The sequence below is a fragment of the Chionomys nivalis genome, chromosome 4, assembly GCF_950005125.1.
Source record: "Chionomys nivalis chromosome 4, mChiNiv1.1, whole genome shotgun sequence".
NCBI classification, from domain to species: Eukaryota; Metazoa; Chordata; class Mammalia; order Rodentia; family Cricetidae; genus Chionomys; species Chionomys nivalis.
In genome coordinates, this window is record NC_080089.1 from 37,534,695 (window position 1) to 37,554,595 (window position 19,901).

The following is a 19,901-nucleotide window of genomic DNA, read 5'->3' on the forward strand; positions in this document are numbered from 1 at the left end:
GGGAAGGGAGAAGGGCAGAAAGGGGGAGAAGAAAAGATGAGAGAGAGAGAGAGAGAGAGAGAGAGAGAGAGAGAGAGAGAGAGAGAGAGAGAGGAGAGCCAGAAGCTGCCTTTTCCAGAGGGAGACATAAAAAGAAGGGAAAGGATAAGGCTGAAAGCAGGAAGAGAGTGGGCATGGCTTGTCTCTTAAAAAGATAGAACATTACAACCATGATGCAAAAATATTCAATAAAATATTTACAAACTAATTTCGGGAACAAATCAAAATAGTTATCCATTATGATCAGGTAGTCTTCATCTGAAAGATGCAGGGATCGTTCATCATACAACAACATGTCAATCCACCATATAAACAAACTGAAAGAAAAAAAATAATAGCATATGATCATCTTATTGGATGATATACAAACCTTTGACATAATCCAACGTCCTTTCATTATAAGTCTTGGAGAGTTTAGGATACAAGGGACATAATTGAATATCATAAAGACAGTATATAGCAAGCCAATAGCCAAAATCAAATTAAATAGAGAAGAACTCATAGTAATTTCACCAAAATCACAAACAAGACAAGGTGCTGTGGGGACTCCTTCAGCCAATAGCCTTTAACATACCAGCCCACATGGGCAGTTGGGCATGGTCTTTTGTACTATAAATGAAGACTTAAATCTTGCATGTCTCTCTCTTTCCTTCTCTCTCTTTCTTTTTCTCTCTCAGCTTCTGGATTTGGATCCTGTTCCTGACAAGTGCAGAGAACTATGACTGTGAGTTTATCTCTAAATAAAGAACATTTATTAAACTCAATTCTGAACTAGTATGGTACTACTTTATAGTGTCAATCTACATCTAGCACCTACATGCATCCCAACTCCAGGTATACCAGAATCAGTGCAAAACGTCTGCAGCCCAAAGGTCCACAGGCAAGGTCTCCTACTCCCACACCAGGCTTGATTTCACATACAAAGTGGTTTTTTTGAAAAAACCCCACCTCAGCAGAGCTACACCTTTGGTGGGCCTACTGCATGGAGACTTGGCAATTTCCAGAATCATGCATGCTTTCTCCCCCGACAGCCTCCACTTTCCCTGCCAGGTGACAACTTGCATAGCTTCCAGTTTGTGTTCCCCAAATCACGAGCTCTGGTTTTTTTAATATTCTGACTGCCAAAACCTCTCTCAGTGTTCAGAATCAATTTAATTGTTCTTATTTTGTCAAACAAAGAATGTTTTTAAGTATTTAAGCAGGCATCAACATGAAGCCAAGTGAGACTGTTCATGGTGCTACTGTTTGAGTCTCTATGCCACCAGTTAGTTACATCTCTGCACCATGAGGCTGCAACTGTGACACTTGCTGGCCAATAAATATTATTACAAGTACAAAAATTTACTGAAATCTCATAACAGAGGTACGTTTAGTTGATTAGTAAATAAATCAATAAATTTGAATGCTATATAATTACAGACAATATCACTACCCAGGAATTTAATAACCTTTTTGCTTATAATATGGATGGTATTCTGCAAGGCATATATGGTTTTTCTGATACATAAATTTATTTGATATTGGGAATTAGGTTTCTTTTTCATATTGTATCCTTAAGAAAATGGCTTGATAACAGAGTCAAGAATAAGACACTTTTAGAAATGACACAGTCTTTACAGATTAATAATGAACAGCTAGGAGACATGATTAATTCCATCAAATATTAAAAGTTAAATGAAAAAATAATACTATTAAAAAGGATAACATTAATTTGACAGAACAAATTTAATCCATGTCAAAAAGTACTGAGAAATTATCTGAAAGAATTCATATTGCTGAATTTGACAATCAGAATCTGATAAAAAGTTAGCAGATAAAGTATCTCTCCAGTAAGGCAATCTGCATGCCGTCCAAATAGTATCCAAGGATGAGAAGTTATCCTTAATGGAAATATTTCATACTTCAAAATCAGCAGTGCAGAATGAAGACCGGATGTTTTGTGAGTCAATAATATCACTAGAAATATTCACAGGTCAAGAGTTTCAGGTTTTACAAAAGTGACAAAAATATTTTAAATGTTTGAGGAAATCTTTGAAACTGATTAGCAGGGAGATTAGCTACAAGGACAGGAATTAGCTTCCCCAGTACGTGTCGTGGTCAAAGATGACTTACCAAGGGTTTTAGCTACTTACCCCATAATCTCCTCTGACAAACCATCAAGTACTAAATGCCCAAAAGGATCCAAAGAATATAGATGGAAACCTATAACTATAAATGATCTAAAGTAAATTAAGCAAGGAGTAGTATCTTATGGCTTGCATTCACCATTTGTTACAGAGACAGTAAAGACATGGGCTTCCAGCAATATGGCTACACCACATGGTTGACTTAAATTAGTCCAGTGGTCCTAAAAAATATTCTGCAACTACTGTGAAAATGTTACTAGGGAGAAGAGGCAAAAATTTTAGAACAATATGGAAGAGCAAAAGCATTTAACTTTCCCAAGATCAAATTCTTGGTAAGGGCACTTATGCTGACCCACAAGGTCAAGCTCTTTGTAATGAACACATTTTGTCCCTCTGCCACACAGCAGCCTTAAATGCTTGGGACAGGATTCTAGAACTAGAAAAAAGAAATGAATCATACGAGGGTTAAACAAGTTCAAAGAGAACACTTTAGTGACCATTTTCAAAAATAAACTGAGGCTGTACAAATAGGAGTAGCAGACCCAGAAACTAGGAAATGACTTATTAAATCTCTGGCTTTTGAAAATGAAAACTTTAAAGGCAAAAAGTTTCTTGGTCCTTTAAAGGTTAGATCAGCACCAATGGATGGAAGGATTCTTCATACAATGGATATTGAGATATTTGAGTATAATATTGAGAATTGTGTAGGAGAAATAATTTCCAAAAATGTGAGAAGCCATCAAAATGCCAAATGTTTTAATTGTGGTAGAATATGGCATCTGAGAAAGTATTGCACCAAAGGCATTCCTAGAAATAATGTCTCATTTTGAACAACAAAAATATATCTCAATCTTTTGGATTATGTAGAAGATGTGGAAAGCCTGGCACTGGATCAATGAATGTAGATCAACAAAGACAAACAAGGGAGCCAGAAACCATCAGAAGCTTCTTTAGGGGCTCTCACAGGCCCCCAGTTCAATTGTGGTAAAGTCCCTGTTGAAGACGTGTCTCATCAGGAAAATTAAAAATTCCAATTACTGCTGTAACAGACCATACCATACTGTTCTGGATAATGAAGTAAACATGGAGAATGAATAAAAAATTCCAAAAGAAAATAAGAAATATATATTTTGACAGACTTCTAAAAATGATCAAAGACCAAAGCTAGGAGTGTATATAATTAACATTGTAATTGAGGGATTACTGGACATGGGTGTGGATGTGACTATCTTTACCCCAGAATCCTGGCATAGAATTGGCCTCATTTGCTTCTTAAAAAGCAGTTGTTCAATTCCTAGCAATTTGAACCATATATTAAATGAAACAAAGTATGAGATGGGTTACATGAATAGAGTCAGAATGACAGAGAGGAAGACTAATAACATATGTGGCTAATATATTGTTTATGATGTGTTTTAATATTTTTATATGAGGCCTTACTCTTTAAGCTATATAGGTATTAATAATTATAGGTCCATAGTCATAAATATTTGTCACAATTATATTTAGACTAATCAGGTTCTATAAATACATAGAGATTGTATTCTGCATAGACAGATAATTTGCAACCACTTCAAAGATCTGTAGAATATGGCATCCAAATAATTATTTGTTGTGATGTGAGATGTTGATGTGAGAAATGATCATTCCTGAGAGAATGTTAGACAACAAAGACACAACATTTGGAACTTTTTTCTTCTTGCTAAAATGACCTTTGGGCAGGAGCTGTCCATGCCTCAACCACTGACAAAATACATGATGTGTGGACAGGGCAAGCAGGATTAAAAAAAAATACTGTAAAACCTTGCCAAAACTGGGTAAGATGGTTTTGAAATTTTTACTGCCTCTGAAAATGGTCTATCAGTTACTCTAGGCCTTAGACAAAGTTGGTTGAACCAACATTGCAAATGAGATTTTGAGTGATTGCACATAATCAGTTATTTCTGTCATTAATTGCTTATTTTGGAAGTTGCTTGATTGCACTTCCTGTTTATTCAAGTAATATTATTTCCCTTCCCAGGTCTTCAGTGGCATTGAAGACTAGATAGTCATAGTTACTTTCCTCTCATGACTTTGCCAAATCATTTCTAATACAAGACTTAGACTTCTTAAAATAGGATAACAATTAAAACAATTACCATATATTTTTCTTGATATTATTCATGATGTTTGTAATTCTAATTTTATACTTTGTATTTGTTGTCTTAAAACTAGGGAATGTCCTCCAACTTTGCTTTTGTTTCTAAGATTATTTTCAGTTTTACTAAGATTTGCAAACTGACCAACATACCAATAAATGGTAAAATCCTAAAAAAATAATACTCAATTCTCAGTTATTGAGGGGCTACTTTATAATGTCCGTCTACAACAAGGCTGGCCACTCTATCCATATCTATTTAAATGGTATTTGAAGTTTTTGCTAGAGCAATAGAAAAACTGAAAGAGGTCAAGGAGATACAAATTCAAAATAAAAAAAGTATTGCTATTTTCTGCTGATATGACAGTATATACAAGCAGCAAGAAATTTTCTTATTGCTATTTTCTGCTGATATGACAGTATATACAAGCAACAAGAAATTTTCTATCAGGGAACTATTACAGCTGATAAACATCTTCAGTGATGTGGTGGGATATAAGATTAATTCATAAAAATTAGTAGCCCTTCTTCATACAAATGATAAATTGGATGAAAAAGACATAGGGGGAAACAATACCCTTCTTAGAAGTCATAAATAATATAAAATATCTTGGTATAAATCTAACTAAACAAGTGAAAGACCCGTGTAACAAGAACTTCCAGTGTTTGATGAAAGAAATTGGAGAAAAATCAGAAGATGGTAAAATCACCCATGCTCATGGATCAGTAGGATTAACATAGTAAAAATTGACCATTTTATCTACATATTCTACATATTCTGTGCAATCCCCATTGAAATCCCAACACAATACTTTACATTCCTTAGAAGAACAATTTTCAACTTCATATGGGAATAATAAACAGGATAGTGAAATAATAAAAGAACTTCTGGAATTGTCACCATTCCAAATTTCAAGTTCTACTACAGAGCTATAATAATAAAAACAGAATCATATTTCAAAATCAGACAGGTGGATTCATGGAATGGAATCAGAGACCTAGCCAGATTTGAATCCTCGCTCTTGCAGACCCCTCATTTTTGAAAATAAAGTCATTATCATACAATGGAAAAACAAAATACACTCATAGGACAGCTGGGGTGCTCTTATTTTGTCTTGCCACACTGCCATGGGGGTCATATCAATCTGAATGGCCTGTGCTGCCACCTGGGGCCATAGTGGCATAAAAGCCTGGGATGTTACCAAAACCACATCTGGGGTAATGCTTCTACCACAGCAAGGTTCCTTGTTGGTGTCCCTGGACCATAGTACTACCAAAGGCCTCATGGATTCCCATGTTCCTGATTATAACCTGTAACTATGTTGAGTTTGGAAAAAATACTCCTATCAGGAACATGACAATCTAGGTATCCTGCAATGACACACATGACCATGGTATCATCTGGGCCTATACTGTTTCTTTGGTCCATGTCTGGTTTAATAGCACAGCAGTAGCCAGCATATATGTTGATATCCATGCCTCTGGATGCCTTTTTAAGCGAGCTGGTTGCCTTGGATTTGGACAGTCACCTGAGACCATGCTGTGTCTAAGGACTTTGCAGCATTCTGGGGCTCTACTGATCCATATGGTCTGTGCCACCATGATGGCCATGGTAATGAGAGGGTATAACCTGCTGTGACTCAGGACAATAGCAGAATATCCAAATTGGATTTTAATGAGATTTCAACAATGGTGTAAGAGAGACATTAAACCACACCAATGACTCACTGCAATGAATGTTTTGGGTGTGGGGTTGATTGGATAAAAAGATTTACTTTGTGACAGAACACAGCTCCAAATGCCAGTGTTTTATTTGGCTGAGTGTTTGTTTCTCTGCTGCCCATCTCCCAAAATAATCACACAGAAACTATATTATTTGAATCACTGCTTGGCCAATAGCTTAAATGTATTACTAGCTTGTTCCTACTTTTTAATCAACCCATTTCCATTATTTTATATTTTACCAGGAGGCTTGGGAGCTACCAGCATGGTTCAAGCTGACAGCTCATGTTTCTCCCGTCTGGTGTCTCCTGACTCTGCCTTCTTCCTCCCAGAGTTCAGTTTAGATTTCCCCTACTAGCTATATTCTACACTATCATAGGCCAATGCAGATTCTTCATTCATTAACCAATAAATGAAACACATATACAGAAGGACTTCCTATATCGCCACTGGAATGACTGGGATGTTGGCAAGACTGAAGACCAAGGTGGATATTTATTTGTTTGCTTTCTTTTAATTTATTTTTGATGGCAGATATGGAGAGACTAGAGGATAAGTGGGACTGGAGTATATAAAGTGAAATCTGAAAGAATCAATAAAAAAATTACATTTTTATAAAAAAAATATCAATTGGATATGATAGAGATAGCAATAACTCTATAGAGGGCTTGGAATATATTGACATCATAAAAGTAGTAAGCTTTCTGACCAATAACAAAGGCTATGCTTTTAAGTACTTATGTTTCATTGATTTCTTTATGCTGAATTTTGTGGTTTTCTTCTACAAACTTTTCAGCTCCTTGGTTATTTCTTTAGTATTTACTTTTGTGGTGTGTGGCATGTACTTATTCCAGTGGATATGGCTACACAAGTGTATGCAGGCACATAGGTGTGCAAGGGCATGTGCATCTGTACTTGTATGGATACGAGAACAAAATATCAATGAAGTTATGGCTAATCTATGAGAAAATGTTCTTGTGTATTTATACATCAACTCCTCCTAACAATGTTACACAATTTTCATTGTAAAAGTCATTCAGATCTTCGATTATGAATGTAACAGTAATTCTTCAGTATTTTATTCTTTGGGATTTTTTGGTACATGGAATTATTAAATGCCATGTGAAACTTTTATTGTTAGCAAGTGGAAATGGAAATTAATGTTCTGGGAATACAACTCATTGGTAAAGTACTCACTTGCAAATATGAAGTCATGAGTTTGAGCCCAGTCTGTAATCATAATGGTTCTTCTAAGAACAATTTAAAGAATTTAATTTGAGAGGCAACTTTACATAGATAACAAAATATACTAAAATGACATTCTATAAATGGAATTTATATATTCTCCCTCCACATTATTAATATGGAATAATTTTATTGCACTTCACAAATCTATACAACTAGGCAGAACATTGCCTTCCCTCCTTTAATAAATGTAAGTGAAAACTCCTATTTAGGTGTGGTGAACAGGCTGTCTCTGCCCTGGACAAGTCTAGATTCCCCTACAATTTTACATCACATCTGTAGGTTCTCTTCCATGAGATCATTTTGTTCTATTACCATTGAACAAAATCACTTGGGCCTTTATTCTTCATGTTTGCTCTAGTTTCTTAACTGAGCAGATAAATAACACTCTTATCAATGCTTTTTAAGAACATTTGGTGGTACAAATCAGGATATATATATATATATATGTATGTATGTATATAAATTTTATATATGGCTATAAATCAAGTCCTATAGCAAAATTTTTTTGAAATGGACAGTTTATAATGGTCATGTGCTTATGTAAATAATCAATGGCTAATATGCTCCTTATTTTTCCTCCTTGGGGTATTTATTTATTTATTTGTGGTAATCAGGTTTGACCCCAATGATTAACACATATTAAGCAAGCACTCAGTATTGACACATTTCCTCAGCATTTCAATTACCCATGTTTTCCTTGACCTTCTGAGTGCCCCATCAAGTATGGATGCACATACATTTGAATCATTAGTCTATTTTATGAACTTGTATTCTAACTCTGCTGAAATATCTTCCTGGCTTCTTTACAGCTTTAGGACCAAAGTGGGGCCTCTTTGTCTCCATATTGCCCATATGAGTACAAACAAAAAGCAGAAAACACACAGTCTTGTGTTAGAATGCTGTTTGTTGTGTCTTGAATTGTCCTGACACACCTCATTGCAACAAACACTGGCAAATATCTATTCTGTAAGAGTGTACACAGTCATCTATGCCTGATGTCATAGGCATTTGGACCACGGATATGTTTTACTACTATTCCTAATGCTATATTGATATGTACAATGGAATTATTACCCTTAGACAGTGAGATATTTGTTTTAAAAAATTCATAGGATACCACTCTCCTCCCACATACTATGTAGGGCAGCCTCTATCCATAACTGAAAGTCTTTCCACAGATACTGCATTTTAAAATATTTTTGTTGAATAATTTAAAATGACTCCTGTCTATAAACACTTTCCTAGTCATGTTCATTCACAGAAGAGGAAAAGCCTGTTATTTAAAGGATTATATTTTAATAATTCCTTTGTTTTTGATAAAATTACCATGACAAACACAGTTCAGTTTGGTGATAGTTTGTGTATTTTGCAGAGAAATTCCATGTGGTAATCCCATATGTAAGTCAACTATGATGGAATGATTTATTTGTCTACTAATCTTTCTTTGGGTTTAATTTTTCAAATGTCAATTAGCTTAAGTTACTTAACCTATCCAGAGAGAAGTTTCAGTTTCCACAATATTTCTAGGAAGTTCCAGAAGAGATAAAAGAAAGCATAGAAAGAGGTTTCCATTGCCTGTCCTGAACTGTCTGAAGCCTTCTTTCTAATTAGTTTCTCAATGACCAGTTGTTCTTTATTCCTTGACTTAACTGTCCTCACTCTACTTGGAATCAAAAAATGTAGCCTGTATTCAGTTCCCAATAAAACATTCTTTATTATTCAAAACAATATTAATAGACAGTCAATGTGGGTGTTAAAATAATGTGAGATTAATAAAATAAGGGAAATTTAACAATGATCTACAGAAGAAAGCTAAGATTAAGATGATAATATGATTTTCAGAATCCCTCAGTGAGGCTTTCCATAAAAAGGCATGTATGTACTCACTGTGTGTCTTCTTTTTTCCTCATTTAATGACTTGTTGTCACCCTTTCTATCCTAGATCTTCTTTTCTTGAATTACTAGGCACTTAAAACATTTAATTTATTCTCCTTTTAATTTTATAGATGTATAAAACTCCCACTGCAAAGCAATGAGGCAAATAAAAAACCCAAAGAAACAGAAAAAAAACAAATAAAAAAGAACAATGCAAAATAAAGTAACCACTACAACATTTATAGACAAATGTTTCTCCCACTGACAAACCATAGTAAAGATTCAAATCTGATATATAATCTTATGTTCATGTTTCATAAATGATGACAACACATATATGAAAAAGGTATATGGATTAATAACATGCTTGCAACCTGTGATCACTGGGTATTTCTACTGTTTTCATTAAGCTATTGACTACTAATAAATCATATCTATCACATTGGAAGTTGAAAGAGTTATGTTGCTTTCCAATTGAAGATGTATAGAAAACAAAAGAATCAGATGTTTGAACTGCACATTGAAAATGACGAAAAAAAACTACATACAGTGGAAATTTCCATCTTACTGTAACTTCATTTGATGTTTTGAAATTCTATTTTAATGTAGAAAGGAAAAAAATTGTTTGAAATGAATGAGGGCAATATGTAAGTCATTTCAATTGCAATACTTTTAAACAACAAACAATAAAAATAGTGGAAATGACAATAATGAAGAAGACAAAATCTAGAAATATTAAAATTAAGTATAGAGGAATCATATTTCATTTTATGATAGAAAATGGAACATACAAAGATTCATAATTACACCAAGGATTTTTGCCTGTTCAAAAACTAAAACAGCAACAACAAAACCAAATAAAATAAAAAATATATAAATAAAAATAAAAAGTAGAATATTTTCTATGAAAAAAATAAAAGAGCTAAAGTCTTATGCTGAAGTAATGCCCGTATTATGAAATTATGAAATTATATTGAAATTATGTCTGTGCTGAAAACAAGAGGGATAAAGACAACCCTGTTTAATCAAAAACTCCTGCTTTTTAAGGTTTTTTTAAGGGCAACTTTAATATCTTTGTTCCTCAAGCTGTAGATTAATGGATTCATCATGGGAACCACATTGGTATAAAAAACAGAATAGATTTTTCCTTCGTTCATAAACACTGCTGAGGAGGGTTTGAAATATGCAAGTGCACCTGAAACAGAGAACAGAGAAACAACAAGAATGTGGGAGCTGCAGGTGCTGAAGGCTTTGGATTTGCCCTCAGAGGAACGGGTGTGGATGATGCTGGAAAGGATGAAACCATAGGAGATAAAGATAGTTAAAGAATAAACAGTGATATTGATGGTGCCAAAAACAAAAATGACAAGTTCATTGACATATGTGCTCGTACAGGAGAGCTGGAGCAAAGGAGGAATATCACAGAAGTAGTGGTTGATGATGTTGGCATCACAGAAACTCAGTCTCAGCATGGATGCAGTGTGAGCTACAGCATTAGAAAATGCAATAAAGTAGGAAACAAGCATAAGGTTCAAACATAATTTAGGAGACATGACAACATTATACGTCAGTGGATGACAGATGGCCATGTAGCGATCATAGGCCATTGAAGTCAGCACATAACACTCAGAAATAATAAAGAAGCAAAAGAAATAGACTTGGGTCATACATTCCATGTAAGAAATGGCATTCTCCCATAATATAAGGTTCATCAGCATTTGGGGAGTGAACACAGAACAGTAGCAGATGTCTATAAAGGACAAGTTAAAGAGAAAAAAATACATAGGCGTGTGGAGGTGAGAGTTCAGCACAGTCAGAATTATCAAACACAAATTTCCAAATTCAGTGACCAGATACATTGCTAGGAACAGAAAGAACAAGGGCATTTGGAATTCAGGCTGGTCTGTTAATCCTAACAGAATGAATTCAGTCACCACAGACACATTGGCTGAGTCCATGTTTCTGTAAGGGAATCTGTGGATACAAAAAATAGACCTGTATTAGAGGATGATCCACATTAGCCATGGGTCTGTTCCATCCACTATGTATATGCTGGAAATGCTTTTCCGTCCTGAACTATACATAGAGAATCCACTGGTATAGTCACAAACAAATCATCCTAAGTCAGAAGAAACTGATGGTGGATTATAGTATGATTTCTGAAAAAGTCACAAGATAAAGGAGAATACAATAAGAAGACTTCAACCTCAATATCTCATATCTTCTTTCCCTAGAGCCCTTCCTACGAAGTTAAAATTGGAAGCAGATGACTGGACAGTGCAGTGATGGCTGTTGTGGTATGAATGAATAACATATAGCTAGTCTAAAAATAAAAGCATGAGAGAATCATGGAGAGAATCTGAAAGGCTTGAGTTCTGACCATTTAGGAGAACCTCAGCAGAGATGCTGCAAGTCCAGTGTCCAATGCCTCCTAACACTCCCTAATCCCTCTGAATACTTTCTACTGCTGGTTTCACTTCAGTCTCATTTTGCACAGGAAAATAGAGACACTTGCTGAAATTCATCATATATTAAGAGACATAAAGGGGTAGATTTGGATACAAGAAGGAGAAGAGCAGAAACACAAAAGAGTTTGCAACAGGAAATAATTATCAGAATATAATATATGAAAAAAGTACTTTAATAAAATAAAAATACTAATATTAATTTAAAAATAAAGAAAGAGGAAAGAAAGAGAGCTATTAGTATACCTGGAATTCAGAACTCAATTTTCAGCTCAATCCAAAGAGTAGTCCTATTTTCCCATTTCCCTGTCTATCTGGATGATAAATTTCAGATTCCAAAGTTTCAGATCTTTCGATTCAAAGAAGGTATATATAATACTTAATTTTATTGGACCAGTTTCTGAATTACAGAACATTATTTGTGATCAAGGATTTGTGTCTTTTCTGGAAGCAGAGAAAGTACCCTTTAACTGCATAGTGTATGTGTGCTTATAAACAGGGCTGAAAAATGCCCAGGCTCCTCCTAAATCAACGACCGAGCTGAGGAAATTGTATTACACCTTGGATCTTGATTCTAATTCCCTGAGGGACCCACAATTACAATCATCATTTCTACTCTTTCTAGAGAAAGTCCATTCTCCTAATATAATTAAGAAGATAGACTTTTGCCTCCCCAATTATGTGCAGGGAAATCTGAGAGTGGAGTTTTCAATCTCTTGCTTTCTGCATTTAAATAATTGCCCACAGGTCTGGCTTTTGACTTTTTAAATTATGTGTCTGAAAGTCACCTCTAGTGTTGTGCTACCAGAAACTTCACAGACGGTATTTTTAAAATTGCATTTCTAACCAAGCAGTGGTTGCACAAGCCCTTAGTCCCAGCCCTTAAGAGGCAGAGGCAGGCCCATCTCTGTGAGTTTGAGGCCAGTATGGTCTACAAGAACTAGTTCAAGGACAGGCACCAAAGCTACCGAAAAACCCTGACTTAAAAAGAAAAAAAAAATTGAATTTCTAAAATAGAATGATTATAAGAGACATGCTAATATGAAAGGGAAAAATATGAAGGGTCCTCAAATGCTGATAAAAATCTGAAGACAAATGAAGAATCCTGGGACAACCGGGCAATGATGGCACACGCCTTTAATCCCAGCACTTAGGAGGCAGAGGCAGGCGGATCTCTGTGAGTTCGAGACCAGCCTGGTCTACAAGAGCTAGTTCTGGGATAGGCACCAAACCTACAGAGAAACCCTGTCTCGAAAAACCAAAAAAAAAAAAAAAAAAAAAAGAATCCTGGGAGATCTACAAACAGACAGTCTCTTTTCACAGAATAAGCCTACTGCAATTAGCCTCCCAATATCAAGTGATCAACTTTAAACACATACACAGAAGTAACATATGGATGAAGAGGTTGTATTCATATATGTAGGAATATATTAATATATATACATTCGCAACAATAATTATGGAAATAGATGCCATGAATTTTAGAAGAGCAAAGTTGTGTCCATGGAAAAGTTTTGAGGCAGGAAAGATAAAATGGAAACATAATGTAATCATAATACATAAAATATTAACATAAATAAATATTTTATAAAATTTTGATAAAATAAAATGAAATATAACTGCATCACTTTAATGGTTCCCTTTCATCACTTCAAGCACTCCAATGCTTTACAAACTAAGTCCCTGCAAATAATAGTATCTTTTTCTTTCATTTTATTGACATATATATCACATGTATATTACATATATGTACGTATATGCACTGATATGTTAATTAATATATATACATATATAATAACATATACAGGCACTGATATGTTAATTAATCCAGTTTCAGTAAGACAACACCATGTTTTCTTCCTTACTCTTTTATTTTATGCAAATAAAATGTACATATGATAGAAATATAAGGGAACAAAGAAGCCTAATAAACACAAGGGTGGAGAGTTAAAAAAAGAGATCTGAGAAGGTATGGAAGAAATATGGTATGAGTCTCATATTTCATATGAAGCCAATCTTAAATCACATTTACTCTTTACAATGAATATATACTATGCCAATTTTGAAAATTAATAATCTTAGCATCAAGTCATTCATTGAATAGCATTATATGTAATATTCATATGGAAAACCATTAGGTGCTTTTTAACAAATGTAAAATAACTAAGTATTCAAAAATAAATCTTTCAATATTTGAAACAGTAGAGAATTACAAAATGTTTGTGTATTCTACAAAGAATACAAGCATTATACACTTGAAAATGCACGCAAACAGGTTATATTAAAAATTTACAGAGCTCACAATATTCAATGAAAGAATATTAATTAGGATATACAAACAAGGTTTTGTATATTCTATGCTGAAAGACACTTTTCTTTGCTTCTGAAGAATCAATAAAACTGTGAAACTTAAAATTGTTTTAAAATTATGCACAATAATGAAACAGATTGACAGATGGCTTTTCTTTTATGAATTATTCCATACTTCGTCAGGATTTTCTCATGTTCTCATTTATTTTATTGATTTTTATTAAGCTCTACATTTTTCTCTGCTCTCCTTCCTGCCTCTCCCCGCCCCTTCAACTTTCTCCCAAGGTCCCCATGCTCCAAATTTACTCAGGAGAGCTTGCCTTTTTCTACTGCTCATGTAGATTAGATCTATGGATGTCTCTCTTCGAGTCTTCATTATTGTCTAGGTTCTCTGGGCTGGTTTTCTTTGCTTTATGTTTAAAAACCACTTATGAGTGAGTACAGGTGATAACTGTCTTTTTGGGTCTGGGTTACCTTACTCAAAATGATGTTTTCTAGCTCTTTCCTTTGCTTGCAAAATTCAAAACATCATTTTTTTCTGCTGTATAGTACTCCATTGTATAAATATACCACGTTTTCCTTATCCATTCTTCGGTAGAGGGGCATATAATATAGGTTGTTACCAGGTTCTGGCTATGACAATCAATGCTGTTATGAGCATGGTTGAGCACATGTCCTTGTGGGACAATTGAGCATCCTTTGGATATATACCCAAAAGTGGTATTATTGGGTTTGGAGGAATGTTGTTTCCTAATTTTCTAAGAAATCACCACACTGATACCCAAAGGGGCTTTAGTAGCTTCATTCCCACTTCCCTTTACCCCACAGCCTCTCCATCATAAGTTGTCATTAGTATTTTTGATCTTGGCCATTCTTACAGGTGTAAGATGGAATCTCAGAATTGTTTTGATTTACATTTCTCTGATGGCTAGGAATGGTAAACATTTCCTTGAGTATCTTTTAGTCATTTTAGATTCCTCTGTTGAGAATTCTCTGTTTAGGTCTGTACTCAATTTTTTATTGGATTATTTGTTCTTTTGATGACCAATTTCTGGAGTTGTTTTTATATTTTGGAGATTAGACCTCTGTCTGACGTGAGGTTAGTGAAGATCTTTTCCCATTCTGTAGTTTGTCGTTTCATTTTTTTTAACTAATTCTTACTCGGTGGTTATTGACTGGACCATTTGGCTGCATTTCACCTAATTGAGACAGGAATAAAGATGAGAGGATACATTGCAATCCATTCATTCAAAGAGTATCTAAATGTGACCCCATAGGCATACACATTTGGATGGAGAATTTTTAATAAAGATGTAACCATTTGTAGATTATTTAGATATTTCCAGAAAATTCTGTTACTGCTCTAGCAGTTCTATCTTCAAAAACTGTCCCTTCTTGTCCAACTGTAACTGCTCCCTGGAGAATGCCACAGTTTTCAGATGGTGCACACTAAACCCAAAAGTTATGTCCTCTTGTTCTCTCTCTCTCTCTCTCTCTCTCTCTCTCTCTCTTTTTGTTTTTTTGTTTTTTTGTTTTTTTTCGAGACAGGGTTTCTCTGTAGCTTTGGAGCCTGTCCTGGAACTAGCTCTTGTAGACGAGGCTGGTCTCGAACTCCCAGAGATCTGCCTGCCACTGCCCGGCTCCTCTTGTTCTCACTTGCATTCCTACACAAGTCTCTACGAGGATTTCAAGCTTTATAGTTATTCCTTGCAAATAATTAATAATTTCAACTTAAATTAATTTATTCCATTTGAAATGTATGAGCTCCATTTTAAAACTTATAAATCGCAGTAGCTATAGAATGTTCCTCATTTGTTTTAATGATTAAAAGAAAATTAAGTTGACCAAATCAGACTATCACCATCTTAAACTTGAAATCATAGAGCCTTGAAGAATTTGGCCTAACTGATACTCCTAGACATTTAATTTATTGTTGGTAGACAGAAAGATGAATCAATAACTACATTCAGAAACAGATAGACGGATAAGTAGAGAAGAACCTGCAATTTTTTCAGTTTATGAACATCTAGTAGTCATCAAAGTCAACACTAACTTTCTCCATGGTATCAGTGTACATATCCTTTACTGTATAAGCCACTATTCACACATTTTGGTATGTGCCAAAATTGTTGAGTTTCCCATTCTATGTAAGATAGGTCAGGTTTGGTGAACTTCTTAAAGAGCTTAGTCAGCACCTCCCACCATTCTCAATGTGGGCTGTGTATTCCATTAAAAAAAAGTTTATAAGGTCTTTTGTTTTCATTATCTTCTACATCAAATTAAAGTGAGAATGTGATGCTGGAGCATTGTTTTCTTCGTTTCCTTTTAATAAATATACTGACATTTTCTCTGTACAAATTACAGATGACCATTCACTTTATTTTTTTTTATTTTTTTTATTTTATTTTATTTTTATTATTCTTTTTTAATTAAAATTTCCACCTGCTCCCCGTTTCCCATTTCCCTCCCCTCCTCCCAAATATTGCCCCCTCCCCCCAGTCCCCTCCCCCTATCCCCACTCCTCTTCTCCTCCCCCCACACCATTCCCCCTCCCTCTCGATACTGAAGAGCAGTCCAAATTCTCTGCCCTGCGGGAAGACGAAGGTCTTCTATGTCCAGGAAGGTGAGCGTCTAAACAGGCTAAGCACCCACAAAGCCAGTTCATGTATTAGGATCGAAACCTAGTGCCATTGTCCTTGGATTCTCATCATCCTTCATTGTCCGCCATGCTCAGAGAGTCCAGTTTCAACCCATGCTTATTCAGACCCAGACCAGCTGGCATTGGTGGGCTCACAATAAATCAGTTCCACTGTCATAGTGGGTGGGTGCATCCCTCGTAGTCCTGGTTTCCTTGCTCATGTTCTCCCTCCTTCTGCTCCTCATTTGAACCTTAAGAGCTCAGACCGTTGCTCCAAACTGAGACTCTGTCTCTACCTCGATCCATCGCCAGATGAAGGTTCTAAGGTGATATGCAAGATATTCATCAGTATAGGATAGGGTCATTTCAGGTTCCCTCTCCTTAGTTGCCCAAGGTACCAGCTGAGGACATCTCCCTGGACACCTGCTAACCCCTCTAGAGTCAAGTTTCTTGCCAACCCTAAGATGGCTCTCTTAGTTAGGATATATACTTCGCTGCTCCCGTATCCTCCCTTCCTATATCCCAACCATCCTAATCCCCCGAGCTCCTCCCATCCTCCCCTTCTCATGTTTCTCATCCCATTTCCCCTTTGCCTCTTGCCACCTCACCTGCAAGTTCCCAGTTTTTGCCCTGCAATCTTGTCTACTTCCCCTCTCCAGGCGGATGACTATATGATTTTCTTTGGGTTCACTTTCTTATTTAGCTTCTCTAGGATCACAAATTATATGCTCAATGTCCTTTATTTATGGCTAGAAACCGATTATGAGTGAGTACATCCCATGTTCCTCTTTTTGGGTCTGGGATACCTCACTCAGGATAGTGTTTTCTATTTCCATCCATTTGCACGCAAAATTCGAGAAGTCATTGTTTTTTACCGCTGAGTAGTACTCTAATATGTATATATTCCACACTTTCTTCATCCATTCCTCCATTGAAGGGCATCTAGGTTGTTTCCAGGTTTTGGCTATTACAAACAATGCTGCTATGAACATAGTTGAACAGATACTTTTGTCATTTGATGGGGCATCTTTTGGGTATATTCCCAATAGTGGTATTACTGGATCTTGGGGTAGGTTGATCCCAAATTTCCTGAGAAATCGCCACACTGATTTCCAAAGTGTTTGCACAAGTTTGCATTCCCACCAGCAATGAATGAGTGTGCCCCTTTCTCCACAACCTCTCCAGCAAAGGCTATCATTGCTGTTTTTGATTTTAGCCATTCTGACAGGTGTAAGATGGTATCTCAAAGTTGTTTTAATTTGCATTTCCCTTATCGCTAAGGAGGTTGAGCATGACCTTAAGTGTCTTTTGGCCATTTGAATTTCTTCTGTTGAGAATTCTCTGTTCAGATCAGTGCTCCATTTTTTATTGGGTTCATTAGCCTTTTAAAGTCTAGTTTCTTGAGTTCTTTATATATTTTGGAGATCAGACCCTTGTCTGTTGCAGGGTTGGTGAAGATCTTCTCCCAGTCAGTGGGTTGCCTTTTTGTCTTAGTGACAGTGTCCTTTGCTTTACAGAAGCTACTCAGTTTCAGGAGGTCCCATTTATTCAATGTCCTTAATGTCTGTGCTGCTGGGGATAAACGTAGGAAGTGATCTCCTGTACCCATATGTTGTAGAGTACTTCCCACTTTTTCTTCTATCAGGTTCAGTGTGTTCAGACTAATATTGAGGTCTTTAATCCATTTGGACTTGAGTTTTGAGCATGGTGATAGATATGGATCTATTTTCATTCTTCTACACGTTGACAACCAGTTCTGCCAGCACCATTTGTTGAAGATGCTCTCTTTTTTCCATTGAATACATTTAGCTCCTTTATCAAAAATTAGGTGTTCATATGTTTGTGGGTTAAAATCTGGGTCTTCTACTCGGTTCCATTGATCGACTTCTCTATTTTTATGCCAATACCAAGCTGTTTTCAATACTGAGGCTCTGTAATAGAGTTTGAGGTCAGGGATGGTAATGCCTCCAGATGATCCTTTATTGTATAAGATTGTTTTGACTATCCTGGGTTTTTTGTTTCTCCATATAAAGTTGATTATTGTCCTCTCAAGATCTGTGAAGAATTTTGATGGGACCTTGATGGGGATTGCATTGAATCTATAGATTGCCTTTGATAGAATTGCCATTTTTACTATGTTGATCCTCCCAATCCAAGAGCAAGGGAGATCCTTCCATTTTCAGGTATCCTCCTCAATTTCTTTCTTCATAGACTTAAAGTTCTTGTCAAATAGATCCTTTACTTCCTTGGTTAGAGTTACCCCAAGATATTTTATGCTATTTGTGGCTATCGTGAAGGGTGATGCTTCTCTGATTTCCATCTCTGCTTCCTTATCTTTTGTGTGTAGGAGGGCAACTGATTTTTTGGAATTGATCTTGTATCCTGCAACGCTACTAAAGGTGTTTATCAGCTGAAGGAGTTCTTTGCTGGAGTTTTTGGGGTCGCTTATGTACACTATCATATCGTCTGCAAATAATGAAAGTTTAACTTCTTCCTTTCCAATTTGAATCCCTTTGATCCCCTTATGTTGTCTTATTGCTATTGCTAGAATTTCAAGCACTACATTAAAGAGGTATGGAGAGAGTGGACAACCTTGTCGTGTTCCTGATTTTAGTGGAATAGCTTTGAGTTTCTCTCCATTTAATTTGATGTTAGCTGTCGGCTTGCTATAAATAGCTTTTATTATACTTAGGAACGACCCTTGTATTTCTAATCTTTCTAAGACCTTTATCATAAAGGGATGTTGAATTTTGTCAAATGCTTTTTCCGCATCTAATGAAATGATCATATGTTTTTTTTCTTTCAGATTATTTATATGATGGATTACATTGATAGATTTTTGTATGTTGAACCAGCCCTGCATCTCTGGGATGAAACCTACTTGATCATAATGGATAATTTTTCTAATGTGTTCTTGGATTCGGTTTGCCAGTATTTTATTGAGTATTTTTGCGTCGATGTTCATGAGTGAGATTGGCCTGTAGTTCTTTCTTGGTTGTGTCTTTGTGTGGTTTTGGTATCAGAGTAACTTCAGCTTCATAAAAAGAATTTGGCAATGACTTCTCTGTTGCAATATTGTGAAATACATTAAGGAGTATAGGTATTAGGTCTTCATGGAAGTTCTGGTAGAATTCTGCATTGAAGCCGTCTGGACCTGGGCTTTTTTTGGTGGGGAGGCTTTTTATAACAACTTCTAATTCTTCGCGACTAACAGTTCTATTTAGATTGTTCACCTGGTCCTGGTTTAACTTTGGTATATGGTACTTATCTAAAAAAGTGTCCATTTCTTTTACATTTTCCAATTTTGTGGCATACAGGTTTTTGTAGTAAGATCTAATGAT

At 35.6% G+C, this 19,901-nt stretch overlaps 1 protein-coding gene across 1 annotated transcript; it reads right to left on the bottom strand.

Annotated features, from left to right (window-relative positions):
- Positions 1 to 10,172: 10,172 nt before the first annotated feature.
- On the bottom strand, positions 10,173 to 11,105 carry LOC130873606 (olfactory receptor 8B3-like). The gene has a single exon (XM_057768447.1). The coding sequence runs from the start codon at positions 11,103 to 11,105 to the stop codon at positions 10,173 to 10,175; it is 933 nt and encodes a 310-aa protein (XP_057624430.1).
- Between the last annotated feature and the right edge of the window lie 8,796 nt (positions 11,106 to 19,901).

Coding starts and splice junctions, on each gene's coding strand:
- LOC130873606 (XM_057768447.1), bottom strand. CDS start 11,105: ATGGACTCAGCCAATGTGTCTGTGGTGACTGAATTCATTCTGTTAGGA.